General features: G+C 44.2%; 1 protein-coding gene across 4 annotated transcripts in view; it reads left to right on the forward strand.

Annotated features, from left to right (window-relative positions):
- The window catches only part of Slc41a2 (solute carrier family 41 member 2), a 95,885-nt gene extending 68,845 nt beyond the window's left edge, over window positions 1-27,040 (forward strand). For all 4 annotated transcript variants that reach the window (XM_076919838.1, XM_076919839.1, XM_076919837.1 and 1 more), the window contains 3 exons: window positions 569-700; window positions 1,869-2,017; window positions 24,088-27,040. In XM_076919838.1, coding sequence (XP_076775953.1) covers window positions 569-700; window positions 1,869-2,017; window positions 24,088-24,273 — 467 coding nt within the window. In that variant the 3' untranslated portion in view covers window positions 24,274-27,040. The remainder of the gene's footprint in view (window positions 1-568; window positions 701-1,868; window positions 2,018-24,087) is intronic.
- The last annotated feature ends 912 nt before the right edge of the window (window positions 27,041-27,952 follow it).

Below are 27,952 nucleotides of genomic sequence, written 5' to 3' on the forward strand. Positions count from 1 at the left end.
TGTGTAAGAACTTGGAAGCTGCATTTGCTTTTGTAGCTGTTGTCTTTTCCTCACCAACTCTGCAAGTGGAGACAGAACTCACATGTCCCTTCTCACCTTGGAATTCATTCCATACCTCAGCATTAACACTTCTGCCCGAGTCACGGAGAGGCTGTTTCTAGGCTGAAAGTGGGACTTTCCTGAGTAATTTTATTCAACTCCTAATTCGTGTAAGATGAGAAGGTATCAAGCCTGTCAGTGTGAATAAATCTAACTTATTTTTCTCTTAGGTGCAAACATGGATCTCTTGTTACCTAGTTTTTTGAATTGATTGCAAGAATTTTTTTTTTAAAATTACCTATTCTGATCTACTTTCACTTTATAAAGCCAATCAGATTTGAAAATAATGACAGTGTTTTTACAGTAATGATGTTATGAGTTATCTATCTCTACATTAAAGAAGCCGAGATTGAGAGAAGGATGTGTTTCGTTGGCCTATCGTGTGGCAGGAAGAGGCTTGCTTGGGTGGGATTCACAAAGTTGTTTAAGTGAAAGGGTAACTTGCTGGCCTGTTTTCCCACTGTTTTAGGGATCGGTGGCAATTTGGTGGCCATTCAGGCTAGCAGGATTTCTACCTACCTCCATTTACATAGCATCCCCGGAGAACTACCTGAAGAGCCCAGAGGCTGTTCCTACCCATTTAGGACTTTTTTTGGTTCAGGTAAGTGTTGTGTGGGGGTGTGGGGGCATTTTTTTTTTTTGAGGAACTGCTGCCCACTGAGACCTAGGCTATGCAAAATTTGTCGAATCTGTATTTTGTGCATGCTGTGCTGAGCTCATGATGTCAGGGAACAAAGACCTTCCACATCTGTGTCTGTGTCTTTGCTGAGGGTTTTTTTTTTTTTTTTTTTTTTGTGGCATTTACACTTTTTGTTACTGTCTCTGGGATAGCTTGTTGGCTAAGAAAGAGGAACTGCATGTACAAACACAGAAGATTCCCTTGACTTAGGGACAGATGGACCTTTCTCCTGTATCAGCCCTGTTGACCCTTTAAAATGCAGGTATTTGCTCTGAAACAGGAAGTTAGGAGACAACCTAGTGACAGAGTACAGTATGTCACATATGTGAACATATGTGACAACCGTTACAGTGTTAATCACTATTTTATTATTTTATACGTATGGCTGTTCACCTACAAGTGTGTCTGTGTTCCATTTGCATGCCTGGTGCTCTCAGAGGCTGGAAGAGGGCATCAGATCTCCATGGAACTGGAGTGATAGAAGGTTGTGAGCTACCACATGGGTCCTGGGAATTAAAGCCTGGTCCTCTGGAAGAGCAGTCAGTGCTCTTCCCACTGAGCTCCAGCCCCTCCTGTGACATCAGTGATGGAACAGTCAAAGAAGACATAAAATGAACATTCCAATTTTTGTGTTTTCCTTCTGTTTCTATGATAGATACTAATGTCCTCCAAAATACGTTTTTAGTCAACCATCTCTTACTTTATTTTACAATTACACCTAATGGGGGAATTTCCAAGAATTAAATGAAATGTAAAGGACTGAGATTGACTCTTGGCAGTTGAATTGATGGATGCTGTGAGCTGTAGTATGGAGAATGTAACCTTCAACTTGTTGTTTTGTTTTTCTGCGACAGTGAGGGAATCACTGTTTGCCTTGGGCTGGCCTTGAACCCCAGGTGCTCCTTCCTGCCTCTGCTTCCCTTGTCCAAGGCAGTTTTCCGATGTGGTAACATGGATTACAGTCCCCAGATTATAGGTTCACTTTATTTTTTTCACTAACACTGGGGCTTCTGAACCCTGTGAATGCTGGACAGGCAAGCAGCCTTTCACTTCGAATGCCATTTTAATGCCATTTGCCCTTGTGTTACAGGAGTGAACAATAAGTCTGCCCAGGTTCTCCTGCTCTTTGTGGTCCCAGGCCACTTGATCTTCCTGTACACGATTCATCTGATGAAGAGCGGCCACACCTCTCTGACTGTGGTCTTTGTTGTTGTGTATCTGCTGGCTGCTGTGCTGCAGGTAAGACGGACAGCCTCCAAAGATGATCTGTGCTTGCTTAGACTGCTGAGAAACTGTCTTGATGGCTATCTACAGTACACAACGTAGTTACCGTTTCAGAAATAGACTGCTACAGCCTGGTACATATAACCCTTGGGCTGCCTGGTACAGCCTAGTACACATAACTCTTGGGCTGCCTGGTACATCCTGGTACACAGAACCCTTGGACTGCCTGGTATAGCCTGGTACACAGAACCCTTAGGTTGCCTGGTACAGCCTGGTACACATAACCCTTGGGCTGCCTGGTACATTCTGGTACACAGAACCCTTGGGTTGCCTGGTACAGACTGGTACTCAGAACCTCTGGGTTGTCTGAGTTCGACAACATCCTTTGTTGGTTATGCAGTTTTGTATAACACACCTTCCAATAGATTCTTGAAGCAGGGAAAAGAAGTATGTTTTGGGGTGGTGCCTGGTGTTTTACCCCACCTTCTGTGTTAACAGGCTGACTGATCCTTTTCTTTCAGAATTCTGAAGGCAGCCTGCCTATTGCTCTCTAGCTACTCACGTTGCCAGTGAGAACAGGTGCCATCTGACTCGGGAGTCTCTTGTACAAACTTGACTTTTTACCTTTATGTTCATCTGTGTCTATGAATGAGTGCAGGTGCATGGGTGATACCGTGTATGTGGAGAGGTCAGAGGACAACCTTGAATGTTGAGGTTTGCCTTCCACCTTACCTTGTCTGAGACAGTGTCATGGATCAGACTAGCTGTCCCATGAGCCTCTAGTGATTCTCCAGGCTCTGCCTCCCGTCTGGCTGTGGAAGTGCTGGGATCCAGATGTGCCCTCTGTACCTGTCTTTCTGAGGGTCCTGGAGGTGCAAACCCAGGTCTGCACATGCGTGGGACAGGCACTTAACCCACATGGCTGTGTCTCTCACTGCATGTGACTTGTGCTTTAATTTCTAGGCAGCTTTCAGAGCTGTGACTCTTACGCCTCTTTCTCTTGTTGGCACGTTGGCAGGTTTTAAATTCTATGCTGATAAACTCTGGGATGGGGATAAGTTGTCTCTTGTTTGACTCTATTAATTCAAGAGCTCACGTTCTTCAGTTCTGGGGCATATGTCTTTAAATATTATTTTTTGATGAAATTTCTTCTCTTGATATATAACCTAAGCTGGAATCAAAACTCAACTGTAACCCAGGCTGGCCTCAAACTAGTGATCTGCTGGCCTTTGTCTATAAGTACTGGGTAACAGTAGTGTTCACTATGTCTGGTTCTTCATGGATCTTGTTTGGTTATTAAACTTGCATCAAACTTACTTTTAGACATTTTCTGTTTTATTATTTGTTTTCTTTTTAGATTTCTACTCCTCTGTGTTGTGTAGAAGGTTTTATGTTTTAAACTTTAGAAAATTTCTTTTTTGTAAACAAATCCTTACGCTCTGGTAAACAACTCTAAATGAAATTCATTGGATCTCACAGACAGACAGACAGACACAGACAGACAGGCACAGATAGGCAGACAAATAGACAGATAGACAGACACACACAGACTCAAAAGATGAAAGCAGAAGGGTTCTGGTTTGGTAGAGGACGGAGTTTGGAGAGGGTAGTAAATGGGATGTCTGTGAATATAAAAATACATTATGTACGTGCATAAAAATGTCGTAATTTAAGCCATTATTATTTATAATTAAATATCCCATCAAAGACATTTAAAGGTGTGCTGCTGTAATAAATGTACACATTTTAAATATTAAAGAGTACCAAAAGCTTCTACATCCCTAGATCTATTTCTCAGATACTATCATTTTGAAATACCTTAGCTATTTTTCTGCCATTATTGGTAAGTTTTAAAGTAATATGCCTGAATTTCAAGTTTATGATTAATTCCATTTTGATGTTGGCAAAAATAAATAAATAATAATTGAGGGCTTTTGAGCTGTTTACAAGGTCCCATATTTCCCACATACTTATACCACAACTTAAAAAATAAAATTGTTAAAGTTGGGTGGTGGTGGTATGCATCTTTGATCCCAGCCATATGGAGGCAGAGGCCAGTGGATCTCTGAGTTTGAGTCCAGCCTAATCTACAGAGCAAGTTCTAGGACAGCCAGGGCTACACAGATAAATCCTGTCTTGAAAGAAAGAAAGAAAGAAAGAAAGAGAGAGGGGGGGTGGGAGGGAGGAGAGAGAGAGAGAGAAAGAAAGAAAGAAAGAGGGAGGGAAAGAAAGAGAGAGAAAGGGGAATGAAGGAAAGGAAGGAAGGAAGGAAGAGAGAAAGAGAAAAAAGAAAAAGCAATTGTCAGTATGTAATTAAGCCTTCTTTAATGTTTTCACTGAGGCAGATGGCTTGCTCTCCCTCTATTTCTTTGTTTATGTATTGTTTTCCTTGGCATTAGTAATGCTTTCTTTTCTCACTTGGGTCTCTTCCCATAAGCCTTAGTGTTTCAGCTATCCCAGCTTCTAAGGACTGACTTCTTGTTTAACCTTAAGGACTTGGTGCCCCCTACAGTGAGGCATGCTGTGCCTTGGTAGGAAGATAAAAAGGATGCCTGAGGAGGTGCTTTGCATATGAACTTCAGGGGTCTTGCCCTGGAGGAAGCAGGCTAGGGAAGGTAGACAGAGAGGATTCCAGTCAGAAGAAGTCACCTTGATAGGAGCCATGTTGATGAAGCCCTCAATGAAGTGGCCTTGGAGCAGCTGCTGCGAGCCAAGCACCATACTGCACCTACACACCAGTGCTCTGCGTTCTCGGTATACGAGAGATGTGTTCTTTGATAGGAAGCAGTGAATTTCAGAAGTGCAGAGCAATCCAGTATGTATAGAAAGAAAAAGTCAAACCTCTGCCTGCCTGATATGCTTAAAGTGTATTTTATTATCTTCATGACTACTTAATAATAAACATGCTAGCACAGTATTTAATAAGTGTGCTCAGATATTTTCTACAAGAGAGCAGCACAATGTGGGATTCTAGTAATTCATTAATCTCGATTTAATTCCCAGAGAAAGCACAGAACTGTGCCAGAAAAGGAGTGGATACAGAATCTGGGGGAGGGGGCTGGGCAGGAGAGAGGAGACCTTATGCAGATTGAGCCTGATACAGAAAGGCCTTCAGTGCCAAGTCAGGGGAGGGTAGAGTAGATTCTAAAATAACCCAGTATTTACAGCATGATTGAGACTTTTACAATGTCTCCATAATGCTTTCTAGTCTTATGATTTTATTAAGCCACTATTAATATTTTAACATTCTATTTACTCAACAAATCTCTCCCTTGATTTGCTGCAGAGGTTGCCTTTAAGTCCCCAGAGCACAGTTGAAGGACCTGTAGTCTGACGCTCTCTGAACACACCAGTATGCTCTAGTATAAACACTGGTTGTGTTGAGGTTTTCGGGGATGATAGAGCAGCCGCTTGCTTAGGGAGCCATCTTTCTCCCTGCTGGTAAACAGCACACTCACTCCCAATGCTTTTGCTGCCTTGACCTTGCATTGCCCAAGAGCTGGAAGAGATAGTTGTTATCATTGCCTGTGTTTGCTGCTCTCCTCAGTCCAGAAGGAAGCACACAGACAGGTCTGCTCTGACCAGCCATTTCTAGAGTAGGTTCCTGTGTGTGCTCCCCATGTAATTCATGGATGTGCCGCCTGTGCCTGTGCCTGTGCCTGTGCCTGTACACCCCACTGCCTTGCATCATTCATCCTGTAAGTTGACAAAAATAGTAATTTTTCCAAAGTTATAAAACATTTCATTTTTTTAAATAAAGACTTCATTTAAATCATGCGTGTGAGTGTGTGTGTGTGTGTGTGTGTGTGTGTGTGTGTGTGTGTGTATCGTGTGTTACTGCAGAGGCCTGAGGCAGTGCATCCCTCGGAGCTCTAGTTATAGGCAGTTGTAAGCTGCCTGATATGGGTGCTGAGACTTGAACTCAAGTCCTTCTGAAAGAGAAATAGACTCTCTTAACTTCCAGGCCCAGATTTCATTCGTAGAGTATGCTTACATGCCCTTCCCCCTTTCTGAGACAGGGTCTATTAAGTAGCCCTGGCTATCCTGGAATGTACAGTGTAGACCAGGATGGCCTCAAATTCACCTGCCTCTGTCTCCTGCATGCTGGAATTAAAGGTGGGTGTCACCACATGCAGCATCTCATGCCTTTGGCCGAAATCCTGGCCTGCAGAGCTGGAGTTGAGGAGCCAGTATGTGCTCATTTATTGTCTCAAAACCATTTTCCTTCTGAGAAGTGGAAGGGTAGTGGCGGTCACTTTGTTTAGAAGAATGAATGAGTTACTAGGGTAGTTGGCTGTACCGTGGATGCTACCCCAGACTTAGCTTATTGTTATCATTATTAAATAAAGGATAGAAATGGTATGCCTTGGAATGATTTTGGTTTTGTGTATGTGCATGCATGTGCACCTGTGTGTGTGGTGTGCATACATGTGTATGTGGTGGGTATGCATGTGTATGCATGCATATGTATCTGTATGTGATCTGTGCATGTATGTGCAAGGATGTGCACCTGTGTGTGTTTTGTGTACATGTATTATATGCATGCATGTGCACCTGTGTGTGGTGTGTATGCATGTCTGTGGCAGCCAGAGGTTGATTTGGTGTGTTCCTATCAGTCTTCAGTTTTTGAGACAGGGCATCTAAGTGACCCTGGACTTTACTGGTTAGACTAGACTAGCTGACCAGCAAGCACCATGGGTCCTTGTGTTCATATTCCCAGTGTAGGGTTGCAGGCACACACTGCTGTGCTCAGCTTTGGATAACTGTTCTGAGGACTTCTGTCTGAGGATTGGAACCCAGGTGCTCTTGTTTGCATAACAGACACTGACTGAGCCATCTCCCGAGCCCCATGCTTTCATGGGGGCCAGAGCGACATCTGCAAGACATTCTGTTGGGTATACCATCAGTCACTCTGCTTTTCAGATTTTTCTTCAACAGTAACGTTGATATCAGTCAACCATCCCATAATACTCATTCTGAGACAAGTAGCTGTGGACAGTGCAAGCATTGGTTTTAGATTGTCCTATCATACCTGCAGTCTGACTCTCATACACCTAGCGTGTTTCCTTCCACAACTTGAAGAAGATGTGGGTTCTTCTCCATAAGCATCAAGTCCTGCTGCTGTGCCACTGACTGCTCACAGCAGATGGGAAGTCAGAAGTGCAGATTGGCATTCCACTCTGCAATGGACCTCACACTTTTGCCTTCTAAGTTGTAAGGAATCTGTCTTCTTGCGAGGTTGGTTGGTTTTTTGTTTGGTTTTATTTTGCTTGGTTTTGTTTTATTTTTGTGCTTCATTTTACTCCCAATCTTTCTCAAGTGCATAGAGCCATGACAGCAAAACAAACCTGGCAAGGCACCAAGACACCGCCAGCCATGTCAGCACCTGGGCTCTGTAGCTGAGAAGATGTGGCAGTGCTGCCTGGTCCGTTTCCCACCAGTTCTCCTGTGTTTACATCCTAAGTGTGCATCTCCTGTCTGTGAGACAGAAGTGTGAGTCTGCATGGTATGTTGCTGCATACCCTAGAAGAGGCAGCAAGATGCCCCAGATAACTGAGCAAGGACAGACATGGCAGACATTGTCCCCCCGAGTGCTGCCAGTGTGAGAAGTCAGTGTTTTATAGTCCACTTGCATTGACTAAACATGAAACAAAAACTCGTCTGTTTTACTATTTTATCTTCTTCCCTTTCATTGTGATGGTTATAAACATATTAACCATCTTAATGTTTTGGTGCTAAAAAGCATCTCAGTGGAGAAAGAGAAGGGGTCGTTTCTAGCCTTTGATCCCTGTTGAATCCCAAGGAAGCATTTATTCACACAGCCTATAAACAATGACTTGAAATCATTTGTCAGAGGAGCTTTTAATTATTTTAGGCACTGCTCATTTCATAAGATGACATCATTAAGAATGCTATGAACACTCTCAAATGACATTCCATGGTAAATTTATCATTAAGTCTCATTATAAAACCTTTGCCCCGAGAGAGGAGAACGTTTCTCTTGTAGCTGGAGAGATGGTTCAGTAGTTTTCAGCAGCACTGCTCTCCCAGAGGACCTGAGGTCAGGTCTCATCCAGAGGCTCACAACTGTCTATCATTCCAGCTCCTGGGGACCTGACGCCCTCTTCTGGCCTCTGCAGGAACTGCATTCATGTGTACAAACCCACACATACGCTGACTTGAGAAAGAAATCTTAAATAATGTTTCCCTTAATGTAAAGTGACAACAGATTCTCAGTATGTGAAGCTGGAAATGAGAAATACCAGAATTTTATCGGGTAGTGTGCTAGTCACTGTCAAAAGATACCGAGAACACTGTTCCTGTCCCTGTCACCGTCTCTGAGGATCACATCCTAGTGAGACACGTTAAGAGGCAGTGAGAGAAGCGTTCTTACCTTCTTCTTAACACTGCTGTCTTCTGAACTCTGTAAACTTCCTGTCCGTCATTCTTGGAAAATACTTGGATATTTTAAAGACAGGATCAAAGGCTCCGTGTTGTAGCTGCTCAGTTACTATTGGCAAATATATTGGTCTTAGCAACATGTATGTGCTTCTTATTAACATAAGTTAAAAGACAGGGTTCTTTGATTTCTGTTATTACTATATCTCAGATTTGAAATTTACACTTACATACAAATTATAAAATTTAATCTATGTCATACTAGAATATGAAAGATTCATATTCTAAATGATTATTCTCAACGAATCCCGTACCCACTTTAAACAAGTAGATGATGCCCTTCATAACATAATAAGACTTAATATCGGGATATTGGTTAATAACATTTGCTTTTTATGAGAAAGAAAGCTTGTGATTGTTGACCTGTATACTTTCGCTCTGAGCATCCCCACAATGCTAATGGGAACCATGGAAACATATTCTTAGGCTGGTACTATGGGCAGACAGTGGTCTCCTCACACTTCCCTCAGGAACACAGCAGTTTTAGTTCTCAGTTCTCATCCACATCAACATTGGTGGCTATAGAGAGCAACGAGCCACCCTGTGTGGCAGTGGGACAGCAGCATTCCTCCGAGTCAGTCCTCTACATCATGTAGCCCAGAGCCCCACAGTGACAGCCTGGTCTCACGTGGAACTCAGGGCAGCCACCCACAAAGCAATTAATTAGCCTTGTCTCGGGAAGTTATTAATTCCCAGGAGTCTTGCTGCCTGTGTGCAGAATGTGCATACTTCATTCACCTTGCATGGTAGCTGTAATAGTTGAGTAGCTGTGTCTCTTATTAAATGATGGGGCCATAGCTTATCCTCAAACATGGCCCTTAAAGGAAAGAGCCACGCAGCCAGGGGGCTGTGTCTTCATTTGGCTTTTATTGCCATAAAGAGACACCATGACCACAGCAGCTCTCATAAGGAAAACACTTAATTGTTGCTGCTTACAGCTTTAGAGTTTTAGTGCATGGTCATGGCTGGAAACATGGTGGTGTGGAGCAGACATGGTTCTGTGAGGGAGCTGAGAGATGGGCAGCAAGGCACACTGGCCAAATTTGAGTTTATAAGACCCCCACGCCCACCCCCAAAGTGACACACTTCCTCCAATAAGAACACACCTTGCAAACTCCAACAAGGCCACACCCACTAAGTGTGCCACTCCCTATGGGAGTCAATGGGGCCATTCCTATTCAAACACCACAGGGTGTGTATTGGCCTTGTTAACCCTCACCCACTTTCTTCATTGCTTCTTGTTCTTTGGGATTTCAATCTATCAGATTTCAATTAGAAAGACTTTTCTTACTCTTTCTTAATTAATTTTTAGAGTTGATTTGATATGTAGCTGAGGTTGGCCTCAATCTTTTGACCCTCTTGCCACCATCTTCTGGTTGCTGGTATCACAGGTATGTACCCCACACCTGGTTGCTTTATTCTTTCCATGTGACTGGTCTCCCTTTGTTTCTTGGTTGGTTTTGGCTGTCAGCTTTGGTTGAAGGGATCCTGTGAAGAAAAAGGAGATGTCATGGCAGGAGGAAGTACATAGATCCTAACTTTTCTTCTAATTATAACAATATCTACATTGAGATTAGATTGGTAGGAAGGAGGTGGATTGTTGAGATTTCTTCTAAGGAGTCTTCAGTTGCCTATCTGAAATTCTGTGGTCTTATGACTGTTGGTATGTTGTGTGTGTGGTCTTATGGCTGTTGGTATGTGGTACTGTGGTCTTATGGCTATTGGTATGTGGTACTGTGGTCTTATGGCTGTTGGTATGTGGTACTGTGGTCTTATGGCTGTTGGTATGTGGTACTGTGGTCTTATGGCTGTTGGTATGTGGTACTGTGGTCTTACGGCTGTTGGTATGTGGTACTGTGGTCTTATGGCTGTTGGTATATGGTACTGTGGTCTTATGGCTGTTGGTATATGGTACTGTGGTCTTATGGCTGTTGGTATGTGGTACTGTGGTCTTACGGCTGTTGGTATATGGTACTGTGGTCTTATGGCTGTTGGTATATGGTACTGTGGTCTTATGGCTGTTGGTATGTGGTACTGTGGTCTTATGGCTGTTGGTATGTGGTGATATCAGGCTGCTCTTCTGGTAGCTAAGGGGAAAGATCTTCATATCCAGGTTCTTTCCTAAGTTCATGTTTCTCAGTGGAGCTTTATGTAGGAATGCCTGGGTGCCCATAGAAAGTCACATGACTGCATCTTATGGGGGAGCAGCACTCTGGACTCCAGGGCAGGGAGGTGCTGGGGAAGGGGTCTCTCTCAGTCTTGTCAGGACCCATAGAAATGAAGCAGAAGCAGAATTTTCCCAGATGTTCTGCTTAGGGTCTTCCTGTCTGTACTCTGAACGCAGCTGGAATTTCACATTTAACTTAGAAGAAAGTCACACACACATGTATGTATGTGGTATGTATGATACCACATACATACATACATACATATATACATACATATATACATACACACACACACAGACACACAAACACAGCTCAATTGTGCCAAAGCAGTGTTATAAAGCAGAGAGCAGCTGGGTACAGTGTACTCACTGGTGATCCTGTACTTGGGAATCTAAGGCAGGGGCAGTTCCAAGAACTCTAGGCTGCAGAGAGACCTTGTCTCCTAAAGCAATGGTGTCAAAGGATGATGGAGCAGTCACTTGGTATCAGAGACAGCTTTTACCACGTGGTGACAGGCTGGTAGAGTGGTCCGGGCAGCTTAGCTAGGGCGTTTAGCTCCTGTGGCCGAGAACAGGCCAGTCTTCTCCTGGGAGTGTGAAGACGGTTTGTCTCACTTCCTGCCCTTGGTCTTCACCCTGCAGACGCCCCTCCTCACCGCCGTTGCTCCTCCTTGGCCTGTGGTTTGTGGGGAGCTTGTTCCCAGCTAAAGTGTTAGTTAACAGCCGTTCTTCTCTGCGTTTTTTCCTTGTGTCAAGTCGTTTGTAGAAACATCTGCTGGGACAGTATCCAGACAAAAGCATCTAAGACACTGAACAGTAAACATCAAATGGCTGTGAGACAAAAAAATAATAATCATAATAATCAGATATATTTTACAGAAGGACTCAGGGCTTTTCACTGTCTCTGGTTGCAGAGCAGCCAGACTGCTTCCCTGTAGTTTGGAAATTCTGTTCAGCCTGAAATGTTAGCAGTGCTTTTGGCTGGTCAAAAGAAAGTTCAAAGACACTTCACTATCTTAATTATTTATTTTTATTTTATGTTCATTGGTATTATGCCTGCGTGCACATCTGTGTGAGAGTGTCAGAAGCCATGGGCTGGAGTTACAGATAGGTGTGAACTGACCTGTGGGTGCTGGGTTCCCAGCACCCTCTCTCTGGAAGAGAGGCTCTTAACTGCTGAACAATCTTGCCAGCCCCCACTTTAGTATCTTTAATTATTATTTATCAGCTGTAATTATTTGGGTTAAGGAAATTAAATCATGTCTTCAGGGCCTGAACTGTTTTATTTAGTATGTTTGCAAAAGTAAGGAGCCAATTTTTTTGTTGTTGACAACTTCAAACTGTTCGGCTGTTCCTGAGGCTTGATGCCTTCATGCCTCAGCACCACCATTCCTGGCCCAGCGAGGCATGTCTGTCAGGGGGCTGGGGGAGTAGAGCCTTGGTTGGCATAAAATTCCTCAGAAATTCCTAGTTCCTGGCTGGCATTGAAGACCTTGAGTCTGAGGCAAAGGCCAGAAGCAGGGATGTTCAGGACATGGGATTTATAGAGGTGAGAACACGAAGGACGGTGACATAGAACTTCGTGTCAGTGGTCTTAGCTGGGCCTGCATTGTGCAGGCACACAAAACCTACAGTCAACAGGCCGTCCCCATTGTGAGCTTCTGTGGGTTAGGTCTTGCCAGCATTGCTAAGTCCCCTCTACTTTTACAGTGGATAGAGGGGTGGGGGGATGGAGCATGGGGAATGGAGATGAGGATAGAGAGGGGGATGGAAAGGGGGATGTAGCCAGGTCAGGCTCTTTCCAAGGACTGTGGTTTATTCATCATTGCAAGCTCAGCCAATATATACTTGCAAAATGAGTATTTAGTCATGGAGATTCTAATTTTACTGAAAGCTGTGTTTTATTCTCAGAATTTTCCAGACATCTTACTCGTGTGTCTTACGTGTTAGTCATAAATAATCACATTTTTTAAAAGATTCACTGAATATAACTAGTATTGGTAAGAGGTGAAACATTTGACAAGGCTCTTCTCTCAAAGCAGTGACAGAGCAGTTGGAGACCAGAAATGCACACATTAAACAAACCGAAGAGTTTCCTGAAGTCACAGGCACATGCTCCACAAGGACAAGTAAGACCTTGTACCAGTGACTGAGGCATTGCAGCGATGCAGATGCTTTAACATCTGAGCCGTGTGAGAGTTGATGTATTTGGTGTCCCTAACCGCTCTTTTGCTCGGCTCATCTATGCTCCTCCTCTCTGAGCCTTTGAAGGTTCATCTTGATCTTAGTTTCAGAAGGGACTCAGTGTTCTTTCTCATCACGCTCCTCAGGTAGGTCACAGTTCGCTAATGTGGAAGCATGTTGTATGCTCTGTCTTAAATATTCCTGTAGCCAAGTCAAATGTAGATGTATCTGGCACTGAATGCCCCTGGCATTCAGACGAGCAGTTAGATCCACAGACCCTGGGACACGTGAGCAGTTAGATCCACAGACCCTGGGACACGTGAGCAGTTAGATCCACAGACCCTGGGACACGTGAGCATTTAGAACCACAGATGCTGGGACACGTAACTGGGCCATCTTAAGACCCAAGCCAATGCTGCCGGGCTTTCACAGAAGCTACTGGCTTCTCAGAGCTGTCCCCAGTGCCCCATTACTGTTCCAGAATGCTAACTGGATTAATTAGTGTCTCTTCCTCTTGTCCAGAGAACTAGCCGCTGCTTCCCTAAAGAGGCGTGTTCTCAGTTTCCGATTTCTGGGTTATCTTCCATCCTGTCCTTTTGTGCTCTCCCCACGCCACTGAAAAGACAGGCTTCTTTTCACCGTTCCCAACTCATGTCAAAAACATTTCTAACATTGTTACTGCTGCTGTGTTGTTTCTGAGATACACAGGGTCACAGGAATGAGCCACCGTGTTACGCCTGTATTTTTCTTTATTAGCTATAATCTGCCCCGCCTTTTGTTACCGAATTGCATAGCCTCCTGGCTGTGCTTCTCCTCATGCTGGGCTGTGTGTATCTGGATCTCTTTGTCTCTGGTGTGTTCTGAATGGAGCCACACTGAGTATATTCTTAGGGCTTTTTTTTTTTTTTTTCTGTAATTGTTTCTGAGCATCGTGTTTCACTGTTAGATCATGGCCTTGTGAGAATATTAGATACTTTCTTTACTTTTTAAGTTTTCTTTTCATTTTTCTCTTTCGCCTGTGTATTTTTTTGCCTACATGTCTGTGCATCGTGTGCATGCAGTACCCTCAAGGACCAGAAGAGGGCGGCAGATACCCTTGGAATGGAGTTACAGCCACTTGTGAGCTTCTGTGTGGGTGCTGGGACTTGAACCTGGGTCCCCTGGAAGAGCATCCAGTGCTCTTAACCACTGAGCCATCTCTCAAGCCCCTACTCACTCTTTTTTTTTTTTTTTTTTTTTTTTAACTGAGCCCTTAGCTGATTTCTGGCCTGTGACTATTGAATCTGAGGTATGCTATTGAGGGTTTTCTGGAGTTTTATGCACTTTGTTCATGGACTTCCTGAGAATGTTTGAATATTATGGGTCACTTTTCAAAATAAGGTTTTACTTTTTTTTTTTTTTTAACCTCTTTGTGCTGGGGATTTGAACTGTAGGCCTCCAGTGCAATAAGTTGTGCTGTCCCATTGGGCTATGCTCCTAGTCTCCCAAATCAAGTTTTAAATGTACACAGTAAATTGTAGCCCTGTGAAAGAAAATGTCACCGCTTCCTCTCTCCAAAATTCGTGCATATTTTAATAGCATGTTGTATTGTCTAACAGTCATGGTTTTTTCAAGAATATACATAATACAAAAAAGAAAATTAATAAGAACTATTATATATACTGACATTAAAAGATCTGTATAGGACATTAATGTTGAAGATTGTGTTGTTTTGAGGTGTGGTTTCAGGCTGCCAAGGTTGGCCTGCATAGTTGATCTTGACCTCCTGCTTTCTCCTCAGAAGTATGGGGATTGGGGGATGACAGGCACGGACCACCATGCCTGGCTTGAAGACTATTAATACACTCAGGACTTTGTGCACTCTCTGTTGAAACTAAACAATCGAGAGTGAAATGGTGTTTTCCTAGGTTGTTTAACTTAGGAAAATGTCTGCAGAGTCTGTGAACAAAGGCCAGGTATATTTAAATACTGCATGTGTGAGCGCCTGGCTGGCTTGTTGACTTTTGACCTGTGCCCTCATACTCTTCACAGGGATGACGCATGCGTGACATGTTACTACCTTTGTCTGACTGATGCTCACACCAGTGTCTGAGATGTGAGGGGAGGAGGGGGATGTTGGAAACCGTTGTTACACCTTAGCAGATGGGAGGAGGGGGAGTTGTGTGAGGGAAGGGAGCTGCCTTGGCTTTCAGGCTCAAACCACAGTCATAGCAGCTGTTCCCAGGGCTTGCACTTGGTGATTGAAGGAGGAATGTAGAGTCTGGTCAGGTCTTCAGAACTCAAGCCTGCCCTAGGCTCCACAGCACCGAACTTCCACAAGAGAAGCAAAAGTTTCTTTCCCATACACCTCCAGAGTCTTACTGAGTGCAACCTGGCAGTCTAGCCTGTCTGCAGCTGCTTGGGAAACCAAGAAGCATAATTTGCAGGTTTTTCTCTCCTTAGGAGATCAGAAGAACTAGAGCAGCCTCTCACAGCTGCAGAGTCAGCTGCAGTGGTGATGATACACGCCTTTAATCCCAGCACTCAGCAGGTGGAGGCAGGTGGGTCTCTGTAAGTTCAAGGCCAGCCTGGTCTACAAAAAGACACTGCCTCAAAAATAAAACAACAAAAAGACATTGTTTTCTAAAATTTGCTAAGTGTTTGAAGTTGTTCTCAATGAATGACTTGTTTGCAATGCTTCTAAGAAGTCAAGACTCACGTTCATTTGGGAGGGGTGTCTGACTGGATCTGGCTGTACTGTGTATTTATCTATAGGCATAAACCTTTCTTTTTCTGGCTGCCTTCAGTCAGAAGGACATTTCATCTAAATATCAGAGGAGTCTGAATTCCTGCCCAGTGATAATCCTGAGTTACTCCCTGCCATTTAAATACTAGAGACTCTCTAAATTAAATACTAGAGACTCTCTAGTATTTAAATGGTTTATTCAGTGGGTGGTTTTCAGCCTGGAGACTGAGGCTATGTTCAGAGGGCATGAATTCAACCTTTGCAAAGCTCCAAGTTAGAAAGGACTGCCCTCATTTCTGCTTCTGCGGTTTATCTGTGTCATATTACAGAGCATTCCTCCCCCAAAGCAATCACCCTTCGTCACACAATGGACAAGGCTGCTGCTGGCAACCACAGCTCTGAAGGAATGCCAATGCATGCGAATGTTGATCTGAGCTCAGAGGAGGAGCGGCCGAGAGAGGCAGTAGCGGCCAAAGCAAATATATGTTCTTGTACTCACGTATTTATTTAAATTCTAAGCAATGCATTTATAACTTGCATAATTAGCCAGGGCTACAAAGTTGCCTTTTAGAAGGCTTATTTACCCAGAGAAGTTATGCATATTTCATAAAGAGCAGGCAATGTTAAAACATAGTGTACCCTTGGTTTGGTATCTGCTGTAGAAGGCACTTGTTCCTTAATGAATGATTTAATTTTGAGGCAAAACATATTGCATTAAGAAGGCTCTGATATTCACCATGATTTTTGTAATTTACACTCAGAGATCCGAGAAAGCACTGATATATTTTGCCTAGCTGAAAAAAAAAAGTTTTAAAAATGTAAAACTGTTTAGAGTCCTTATAATGTCTTTAAGAAGAAGCCACGTAAGAAGCTGACCTGATTCTGTGGCCTGTTGTACAGAGCAAATAGAATAAGAGTATGGAAGAGAAAGTTGGAAGGAGAGGTCAGCGCGGATGTGTGACCTTGTGTGGCAGAGGCTCTTCCCTTTGTAGTTCACAACACTGTAAAGGCAAGTCCTCTCATTCTGAGGCACAAAGGAAATGTCACAGCACTCGCCATGTTAGAAACCGGTGCTCACACTTCCGTTCCGATTCAGATTCTGCGCTGTTGGTGCAGACCGTGGTGGAGGCTGTGGACCACTTACTGTGAACTTGGCACTGGGTCAGCTTTAGATGGATGGCATCACGTTCAGTGATGCACCCAGCCCTGTGAGGTTGGTGACAGTAGCTCATTTTAGAGGTTAGGGCAACAGAGACTTGGGGCCATCCTCTGTGGACAGCAGCAGTGACCACTGTGGAGCCTCTGCAACGATACCGTTTGTCTTCACTTAGTACTTGGAATGACCAAGTGTCTACAAGACATGCACACTGCCTTTCCCAGGGTGGATGCCCCTTCAGTCAGTGGGTTCCCACCACCTCAGCGCTCATGGCTAACCACATATCCACCGCTCAGCTTCAGCAACCCTGAAGTTACCTGACGCGGATATTTCAGAATGATAAATAAAAGCACTCATGTAAGTGCCACCCACTCACCACTCCTACCCCACTCCATTCTGCTCTGGTGCTGTCGGCACCCTGACCTGTCATCTGTCCTTGCTTTGCCTGTGCTGACGTATGAATACCGTCTTATTTCTAATGTTTGGGAGCCATATTAAAGTGTTGCACTTTGTAGAGTTGCAGACGTTTGTCTTCAGCCATAGGCTTTTGACACACTGCCATCCAGGCCTGTCCTTTGTCATTCATGGTATGCTCTGTCTGAGACTTAGGGCCACCCCTCTCCTCCAGGTCATGTCCAGCTCCTTCAGAACATGAATGATGTGGTGAGGGGTGTTGCTTTCCCTCTCAGTACATGCCGAGAAGAATTTCTCTGGCTTTCCATAAGGACCCCAAGGTTTTGCTCTTGATCTTATGGGAGCATCTGGGGACCTGAGAGCAGAAGAACCCTCGGTCCTTAGCCCCGAAAAGTTTCTCCTTCTATCCTGATACTTCAGGGAATGAGAAGAGAGCAATTCATTGTTTCTGCATGGGATCTAAATATCACATGTACAGACAGTTGTCCTCTGTATTGGATCTGCATATGACATGGTCAGACAGTTGTCCTCTACATGGAATCTGCATATGACACGTACAGACAGTTGTCCTCTGGGAGAGTGAGCCAGTGTTCGCTCCCGTGACTGATGGAGGGTTCCTCTCTGCTGCGAGGCAGTGCTGAGGGAACTTGGGTTTTATGTCTGTGGATCTGAGCCTTACTCAACCTGTAAGCTGGGTGTTTGTTTCTTACCTGGAAAAAAAGCTTTGATAAACACAAAACAACTGTTAATACCATCTATCTATCTATCTATCTATCTACCTACCTACCTATCTTCCTTCCTTCCCTCCCTCCCTCCCTCCCTCCCTCCCTCCCTCCCTCCCTCCCTCCCTTCCTTCCTTCCTTCCTTCCTTACTTCCTTCCTTCCTTTTTCAAGACAGGCTTTCTCTACTTGGCCCTGGCTATCTTGGAACTCTCTCTAGACCAAGTTGGCCTTGAACTGAGAGATCCGCCTGCCTCTGCCCCATCAGTGCTGGGATCAAAGGCGTGCGCCCCACTGCCCGGCTACTCTCAATTTTTATTACACTCATTTTAAAGATTCTTCTTATTATGTACATTAATTAAAGCCTCTTAAGCATTCTTCTGTTCAGTAGGACTGATACAACAAACTAAGACACTCCCTGAAGTGCTGGCACCCAGGAAAGTCTGTCTTGCCATCACCTTTGCCCTAAAGCTGCTTGCCACACAAGCCTGGCAACCTGGCATCGTGTTCCTGGGAACCAACTTGTCCTCTGACCCCTAGATGTGTGCCGTGACACACATCCTCCCTCCCCCAATAAGTCAGCGGCACACATAACATTTTTATTACATTTTCTTGTTGTATGTGTTTACATGTATGTATTCATGTTTGTTGTGGATGCATGTGTGTTTTCATGTGTGTGGAGGCCTGACTACCACCTTGGATGTCATTCTCCTACATGACCCCCACCCCTTTGTTTTGAAACTTAGTCTGTCTCATTGGCCTAGAACTAGCTAAGGACTGGCCACAGAGACTCTGGGCCCCAGAGATCTTCCTGTTTTGCTCTGCAGTGCTGCGGTGCTGAGTGTGTAATACCACATCTGGCCTGTTAATGGGTTCTGGATTGAACTTAGGCCTTCATGCTTAGAAGACAAGTGCTCCACAGGTGGGGCCATCTTCTCAACTACCTGAACACTGGATCCACTGAGTAGCTACTGTGCCCTGTGCCACTGCAGCGAACAGCTTTGCTCTTCTGGCTTTTATCTCTTCCTCTGTTTCTCTTTAGATTTTTCCCTCCTTTCTCCTTCCTCCTGCTGCTCCTCCTGCCCCCCCCGCTCCTCCTCCCATTCCTCCTCCTGCTGCTCTTTCTACTCCCACTTTTCCTGCTGCTCCTTCTCCCACTGCTCCCCCTGCTCCCTCTCCTCCTCCTCCTGATGCTCCTCCTGTTCCTCCTCCTCCTCCTCTGTCTCCTGCTCCTCCTCTCACTTCTCTTCCTATTCTTTTTATTTTCTTCCTCTTCCAGTGTTTTCTCTTTGTCTTTGAGGACCTCCCCAACTACCTTGGTTTTCATACCTTGGTTTCTTTTTCTGCTTGCCGGGCATCTTCCATGCCTATCTTTCTCCTGTGTTTGATAAAGATTCATCTTTTTGTGTGTTGTAGACTTTTTACACTGAGCTGGCAATGAGTAGCCCAGGGCCACCTTGAGTGTGGTCCACAGTAGCCCCTCAGTTTCCTTCACTAATGCTCTGAGCTGGCAATCTTGAGCCGTTTTCTTACACTCTGTCTGTTTAGTTTTTTCTGTGCCAGTGAGGGATACTAGCCCATACTGTATTATAAATATGGTCTGGGAGTTACATCAGCTCATGTATGGTGAACCTCTTTGGATGTCTTAGATTCTTAGAGCTCAGGGAGTTGCCTCTCTGGGACAACTGCAGAGCTATTTAAATCTGATTCAGTTTTTCCAAGTGAATCTTAGGAGTAATAAAACACAAGGATTCAGAAGTAGACTCAACAGAAAATAAGGACAGAGCAGAGTTATGTTCTGATAAAACTTTATTTATAGACCTAGGTGACAGATTGATGATGTCATGAAGTGTCACTTCAATGTCTGTTTTGGATCAGGGCTTCATAAACGTTTTTCATTTGTGACCTCTTTTCTCCTGAGAAATTGTTATGTGACCATGGTATATGGCTCTATTAAAACAAGGGTTACATAGTACATTTAGGGATTAATAGATAGATCATAACAAAATTTATTTTAAAACAATCATTTGATAAACTATTTTTTTTTTTACCATTAGTTATAGGTGGAAGGGCAGCAAGATGCCTCAGCAGGTAAAGGAGCTTGTCTTGAAAGTTGACAACCTAAGTTTGATCCCCAGGACCCACGTAAAGGTGGGAGAAGACCACCAGCTCTCCAAAGCTGTCGTTTGTCCTCCACGTGCACAGTGGCATGTGCCACCTCTCATAACATGCACAAACATGCATGTGCATACACAATAACAAATCTTATTAAAAAAGCTACTTCTCATCTCATGCCAATGACACGGATATGCTTGGTCACGTGTAAGGGATGGAATCTTGGCTTGCTCTTTGGTTCTGCAGGATGTAGAGTGTCTTCACCATCTCCCAGAATTGATCAGTATTTTGGTTTTGTAAACATCAATGCCGAAATACCACTTTGAATATATGTACAAAATGGAAAGGGTATGCTTAGACTCATCTCAGAAATTCTGTCCTAATCCCAAACTAAAATTCATCTCTCTCTCTCTCTCTCTCTCTCTCTCTCTCTCTCTCTCTCTCTCTCACACACACACACACACACACACACACACACACACTAGCCATAATATTATACAACAGTCACAAATTTGAACTGGAGCATTTGAAGCAACATTCACTAGTGTTGTAGAGAGTGAAGGCCTGCACAGTGCACATGTCTTATATGCAGAATCAAGGCTGCAGTGACACCACCTGATGCACAATGGAACACAGAAACGCCTCAAAGTCCTTATGCATTTGATTTGAATTAATTTTTGGTAATTGTATATTCAGAAGCCTTTTCCTGTCGCCAGGTCTTTTGAGATCTCCATATTTAGTTGTATAACTCATGTGGGGTTGAGACACACAGTTAAAGAAGCTAGATTCTAGGCTGGCCTCACCCATAGTATATCATACCAGGAATTAGTAAATTACACATGTATCACACAGAACTTCAGAATTATACAAATATACTTAGCGTGTTACAGCAGTATCATAGAACGAGCTAGCCCTATTCTCTGAAAACTTTGGTTTACGCTTCTGTCCACATTGATCATTCAGCCAACAGATGCCTTTCTGTTGTGTGCTAGACTTTTCAAACCTTCCCTTTTAATTTCTTCAGTCACCATTGTCTTCTAGAAGCTGTTCCTCGCCTTTTGTATGTGTAAGTGCTCTGAACTCACCTGTTGACTCATAGATGTAGTCCATTGTCGTCTGAGAATGCATATATGTATATGTGTATTCCTATATATTTAATATAGTTTCATTGTGGCCTCTTTGTGACGTGTCCTGGGAGATGTGTGGCCGGTGAGCAGAGCACGTGGTTTGCTGCTGCTGAGCGACGCCGTGTGTACATGTGGTTGAGCATTTGCTCTCTGCTTAAACCCTGGTATTTCTTTGTTGGTTTTCTTTCTGGCTGCCCTGTCCACTAAAACCAGAAGGTTAGTGTTCCCATTGTTAGTGGATTAGAATGTCTCCCTTACATCTGACATGTGCTTCATGTATTTGGGGGTCACATGTTGGGTATGTGTGTTGTCAGGCCTGTCTTCCTTTCATGATGACATTCTCTGTCTCATTATGTTATGTAGTCTAAGGTCTGCTGTTTCTGCTGAAGACAGCTTCTGCTGTCTCCCGTTGGTTCCCATTTGTGTGAGATTTCTGCTTCCCAGCCTCCCCGTTTAGACGATGCCCATCTTCACTGAAGGGAGTCTTCTTACAGACAGCATGTAGTGTGGTCTGGCTTTCTTTTTTAATCCTTTAGCCCATGTGTTTTTCTTGGTTGAGTTTAATCTGTGTAGACTCAAGGTTACTATTAATAATTGAGAACCGTTTTTCTACTGTTTGCTAATTGCACACTGCTCACTTATAGGACTTTTTCTTTATGATTTAGTAACTTTCTGTTGTGCTAAGGTTTCTCTTCTATTTGTATGTTCTTCTAGGGAATTTTGTCACATGCATTTTCATGACAGATTCTTATAAGTAGTTCTTAAATAGTGATGAGTTTCCTCAGGTTCTGCTTTTCTGACTTCATTTCTTCAGATTCTGAAGGTTAGTTTTGCTGGGTATATCCTTGGTTGGCAGGGCATCTTTGTTCTCTTATGACTTGGTTCTGTTATCTCACTGTCCTTTGGCCTGTAAGCTTTCTTCTAAGAGCTCTGCTGTAAGAATCTGCTCTCAGTCTAATGGACCCTTGCTTATAATGTGACGGACACGTCTTTCTATTGTTAAGATTTTCTCTTTGCATTGTACTGTTGCCACTTCGACCGTGATGTATGTAGTGATGCTGTCTCGCTTCTCCAGTTAGAGGCCTCTGAGCATCTTGAATCGTAGAAGGCTTGGGGCGACTTCACCTATTATTTTGTGAACTAGGTTATTGTTACTATTATTATTGTGTGTCTTATGGTGGGGGTGCTCACGTGCCCCGGTGTGTGTATGGGAGTCAGAGAACAGCTTTGTAGCACGGTTTCCTCCTTTCACCTTCACCTGGGTTCTGAGGATGGATCAGGTGGTCAGGCTCCCCTGGCAAACACTGTTCCCACTGAGCACCTCACCAGTCTGCAACGTGGGTTTTATGCTTGCTTCCTTTGCTTTACTTTCCAGAGTTACCATGATGGAGGCATTTATTTGCTAAAAGTTTTCCATGTGTCTTAAAGGTGGTCTGTCTGTCTTGCTGTCTAATTAGGTTCATTCTAAAACCTTTGTTTTTGACCTATCATGGAAGTATTCTCTTTTATTTTCACTTCATAGATTGACATTTTCAGCTCCAAGGGGTCCCCATTCAGCTCTGAGGGCCTCCCATTGGTTTTCTTTTCTGTCTTTTCCGAAGTCTCCATTCAAATCCCAAATTTGTTTTTCTCATTTCTTTCTGTTGCTGATCTCTGGCCTCTTGCATCTTACTAGGTTTTGTTAGGAATGCTATTGTGTTCTCTTTTCTGCCTCAGAGGTTTCCTTCAAATTGAGATCATTTCTAGAGAATTATGTTTTCCTTTGTGGTTCATGTTTCCTCAAGACTGCAGCAGCCGCTGCCACCAAAGCGCCATTGCAGCCAGACTGTGGAACCTGAAGAGGCCTCTGGACATTCACCTCCATCGCAAGGTCATATAGTTCCTTCAGGCTGCAGTCTAGACTGCAAAGGTGCTCTCAGCCACCCAGGCATCAGTGAGAGGAATGCACAGAGATGTACTGTTGGGGTCTCTGTAACCAACCTCAAGGACCCAAGCTGACTGGCATCCCCATCTACACAACATCCTTCCCTCCTGAAAGTCCTTCGAGAGGTCAGGATCAACAAACACACACACAAGCCACCAGCATAAGGATATGAGGAATGTACTCCCTTCTGTGGAGCAGAGGCTTTGCTTTTAGACCAACCAGCTCTAGGGGCGGGCTCTAAAGCTTGTGGGGCTCTGAGTCAGGACTGCTGGGCTACTGGTCCAGGTTGCTGGCACTTTGCTACTTTGAGTTTTTAAGGCTTTGTTGTGAGTTTTCTTTTTCCCTTTCAAATAAGTGATAGACATTTAGATTCATAAGAAACCTTCCCTAAGAACAAATTGAGACTCAAATCCAAACCTTTGGGTTTTGAGACAGATCTTCATAGAGTAGGCTTTGAGTTCACTCCGTGGCCTGGGCTAGTTTTGAGCTCATGGCAATCCTTCTCAGTGCCCCACAAGCTTGGATTTGGATCACAAGTCAAATTCCTAATTCTACAACACAGAAGTTCAGGATTCTAATTAATATTCTCTGCTTCCTACACACCCAAAACAGATAGTTCGAATTAGTTCTGTATGATCGCAAGGCAGCCTTTGCCAGAGACACAGGAAGGAGCATTGGCCGCACCCAAAGGGGCAGCAGGGCTTGGTGTGTGATGTCTCTGACAGAAGTCCGAGCCAATCTGATATTTGCCTCTTGGAGCTTATCTTTGATGTGGACAACCACCCCCTCTTTCTGGTAAAGGTGCCAGAGCCAGAATGACAGCACTTGGCCAATTATAATGCCAGGCAGAGATCAGTGCTGAGTGTGTTCACCAGCAGCGAGGTGAAGGGAGGTGCAGCCCGTGAAACGTTCAACGCGATGAGCATCTCAGGAGTCCACGAGATGCTTGTTAGAAAGAGCATGCTCTCATTAATTAGCTGCCTCTTGACCTGGACACATGCTGTTCCTTCCAGAAACAAGCAGTTGAGGCTCGTGGGCCTATCGAGGGCAGGGAGATGCAGGTGGCCGGCCTCATCTCTGGTCCTCTCTTTCAGGTGTTCACCCTGCTGTGGATCGCTGACTGGATGGTCCATCGCTTCTGGAGGAAAGGAAAGGACCCAGACAGTTTCTCCATCCCGTACCTGACAGCACTGGGTGATCTGCTTGGGACTGCTCTGCTGGCCTTAAGCTTCCATTTTCTCTGGCTTATTGGAGACCGAGATGGAGACGTTGGAGACTAATGGAACCTACAAGCTGTCGTGGGGTCACACAGGCAGCCATTGCTGCCCATCCCCAAGGCTCTTCATCTGTCTTGTGACTTCTGCCAGGGTAGTCTGCGGTTCACCCTGACTCCATAAATGGCCTTAATGAACTTTTTAAGGAATTTGTGCCGAAACCACAATGAACGGTATTTGTGCTGCTTTTTGTAGAATAAATAATTTGACACAGACATAGATACAAGCTCACATTCTTAAAGTTAATTTAGGAAAGAATATAGGATGTTTACAATGAGTTAGTTTTGAAACCACAGACCTAGCAGAAATAGACTTTATTATTAAGTTATAACGCACAGTTAGAGGCAAGGGAGCTTTAGCCTTCTTTGTCTTACAGCTGTGTCACACTACAGAGTGCTGTGACGTGACCGTGACTGGTGCCAGCCGAGCGTCCCCATTAGGCCTTCTTCCCTGGGAGCTAGGCTACCAGTCACTTAACCCCCAAGACTCATCCCACCAAACTTAACAACCAGCTCACTTGTACCCATGTCTAAAACTGCCCTGTGCCAACGTTCAGCTCAGCTCAGCTCAGCTCAGCTCAGCTCAGCTCAGCTCAGCTCAGCTCAGCTCAGCTCAGCTCAGCTCAGCTCAGCTCAGCTCTGTGAGTTCTCAACAGCTAACCCTTTGAGTAGACTTTCTTGTTCTTTTGCGGAGGTGGGGTTGGGAGGTGGGGGCGGTCACTGTGTTGTCCCAACAGGCCTTCAGCTTGCTGGTCCTCTTGCTTTGCTTCTCCCCTCCTGGTGCTAAAAGCACTGAGCAGTCTCGATCATCGTGATTAAAGCAGAAGATGGGCTGAGCTGCATTTGTGGGCCCAAGATGGCAAGCGTGCATGCATGCGTGCGTGTGTGCGTGCGGGACAGACCAGAGAAAGACAGAGACAAAGTAATTTATTTTTCAAAAATAACTACCATTTAATATAATGCAGACCTAAGATCTGGGAAACGCAGGTGGTCCTGTTGCCCTTTAAGGCACCCTGCCTGTTGGATGTCCCAATCAGAGCTTCATCTACAGGGACCACCTGGCCAATATTGTAAGCACCTAACCCCTGGCTACTCAGTAGTAAGCACTTTTAGATCACTTAGCACTTAAAAAAAAACTGCTGTACAATCTTTCAAGGCTGTTAAATATTTAATAATTTAAACTGCTGAGGGAATAAAATCTGCATGACATTGATTGTCATGTCGAGGTTGTGCTATTGTGTAAGTAGCAGGTGGCTTGTAAATATCCTGAGGCAGTATTCTTATTAAGTCTTTATGGAGGCTGTGGTTTAGAGTTGTATATTTTTGCTTATTTTTAAACTTCGTTCAATTCTCCCGCCTTATAATCAAACTTTTAAGGCATAGAACTGAATGAATTACGAGGTCTCTCCTTTGGAGAGTTAGTGTCACAGAGTGAACATTCTGACAAAATAAGCGTAAAGTTTAAGTTGATGAATAAATATTTAGTTGCAAAGATTATTTTATTTTTTAAAAAATTAATGAATACTGTCTTTCATTTTATTATAAAAGCATTTGTGAATTTGGGTTTTGCATTTGGTTGTACATTCTTTTGTTTTGTTTTTTTGTGGGTTTTTTTTTTTTTTTTTGAGACAGTCTTACACAGGTTAGGCTTAAACTTCAGATCCACCTGCCTTAGCCTACTGGAATTCATTTTCTTTAACCCACAAAAAATATACAGAGTAAGCCCCAGTGTTAGCCCGGCCAGCAGTGGTAGGCACAATGCCAAGCACACGGAGATGCAATAGACACTGCGTGTGGTGCTGATGGCACCACCCTGCAGGTGGGTTGAGTGGAGACTTCTGTCTGTGTTTCATGAGGGGGCCCTGGAAATGCAGAGTGACATTTGTAAGAGCTCATAGCTACGCAGTGGACAGACTCTTCTAGACCAGTAGATCTTGTCAGACACATGTGTGTCCCACCCCCAGATGTACAAAGTGTCCACCTAGTTACCCGAGAGAAAGCCCAATCAAGTGTTACTAGTCTTTTAGATTACCAGCAGGGAAGCCTCTACCTAATGTGGACCACCTCTGAGCTATTCCTGTTCCTAAGGTCAGAGAGACTGTAAATGAACATTTACGTTATGACACATTTTTTATTTTATAATGAAGACTTTTAGACTAAAAAACAATGCCTCACTTCTTAAGGCCTCCAAGAGCCAGCCCTCATCCTAGATCTACTATGCCAGGCAGGATAGCAAGAGAGGCTGATTCTCAACCTTTCTCAGAACAGCAAAATGTCTAAGACACATGAAGTGGGCAGAAATAGACTAAATGTGTTGTGAAGGGATACACACTGTTAAATCTGGATCTCTGTGTATGGATATAAGTTTGATTTACCCATAAAGTTTATTATTGGTGTTAGGTAAATAAACAGTATTTTTATGCCACACAAACCCCTGCTTTCCAAAACTCATTTTCCACTCATTTACCAGGCACATTATATACACAGCCAAAAAAGATCATATTTTTTTATTCTTGGCCATCCACTTATTTTGAAATTTCCAAAGTTTCTTAGAAGCTAATAAGATAGAAACACATGGGGGCATGTCTTATGGAGATATCAGAAAAAGTCACACCAGAGAGTGTCTGTGATGTAGCCAAATGCATCTTTTAAAAGTCGTAGGTGGTGGGGTTGTACCTACCTTCCCTGTGTCTGAAGTACAGTCTGCCACTAAGAGTGGGATCTGGCCCCTTGGGATTGCTGTAAACCCAAATCAGAATAAAATCTGAGAAGCATTTTCTTGTGCCGTGGTCGCTTCTTTCTTAATTACTTTCTTAATTAACTACAGAACAGGGACCGTGTTTGGAAATCCCCCGGAAGGGTCCAGGGTGGCCTGTGTTCATGAAACATCGGAACTGGGCTCCAATGACAGCCACTCCTGCAGCCCACCACTCCACTGTGAGAGCTCCTGTCTTCCCTTCATCCCACAAAGAACACTGGGTCCATCAGTCCTTCCCAGACAGAGCCTGGCTCTGACAAAACATAGCTCGAATTTGTCTCCTGTTCCTCACTGTCTCTGTCTCCTCCCTCTTTCCCCTCTCCTCCCCCCAGCCCTGAACCATGGAGTATGGCCTGATAAAGACATATGCCCACTCTGTCCAGCCTTAGATCAAATTCCTTCAGTCTCAGGCAACTGCATGCACTGCTGACTACTGTCACCACTAGTCCTGGGGACAGTGACCTGTCCCCAACAGTTCTATAAAGTACACTTATCCAGGTCACCAACAGTCTGTATTGTGCCAAATCTAGTGGTTAATTCCCACCAAAAAGAGTCCCCTTAACACAACACCACACAACATGATGGGAAGTTGTCTGTCACCCAAGTGCATGGAAGAGCTTGGCACCTGTCTTAGCTCTGCTCTGGGGATCTGCCCGTGTTCTCATCCCTACACCAGAGGGCTCCCCTTCCTTATTTCCCAGGTTCGTTCTTTCTCAGCTTCTCAGTGTCAGAGTCTACTGTATTCTCTGAGGCTTCCCACGACACTGTTAAATGGTCTATGCTAATTCCTACTTTGCCTCTCCAGTCCCAGCCTCTCCATTGAGTGAGTCTGTTCTTCCCAATGCCAGTGGATGGTGCCACCTCTTAATGACTGACAGCTGGGTTGAACAACATTGTCACCGCCAAGCATAGCTGTTCCAATAGCCGG

Source organism: Arvicanthis niloticus, chromosome 22 (assembly GCF_011762505.2).
Source record: "Arvicanthis niloticus isolate mArvNil1 chromosome 22, mArvNil1.pat.X, whole genome shotgun sequence".
In the NCBI taxonomy this organism is placed as follows: Eukaryota; Metazoa; Chordata; class Mammalia; order Rodentia; family Muridae; genus Arvicanthis; species Arvicanthis niloticus.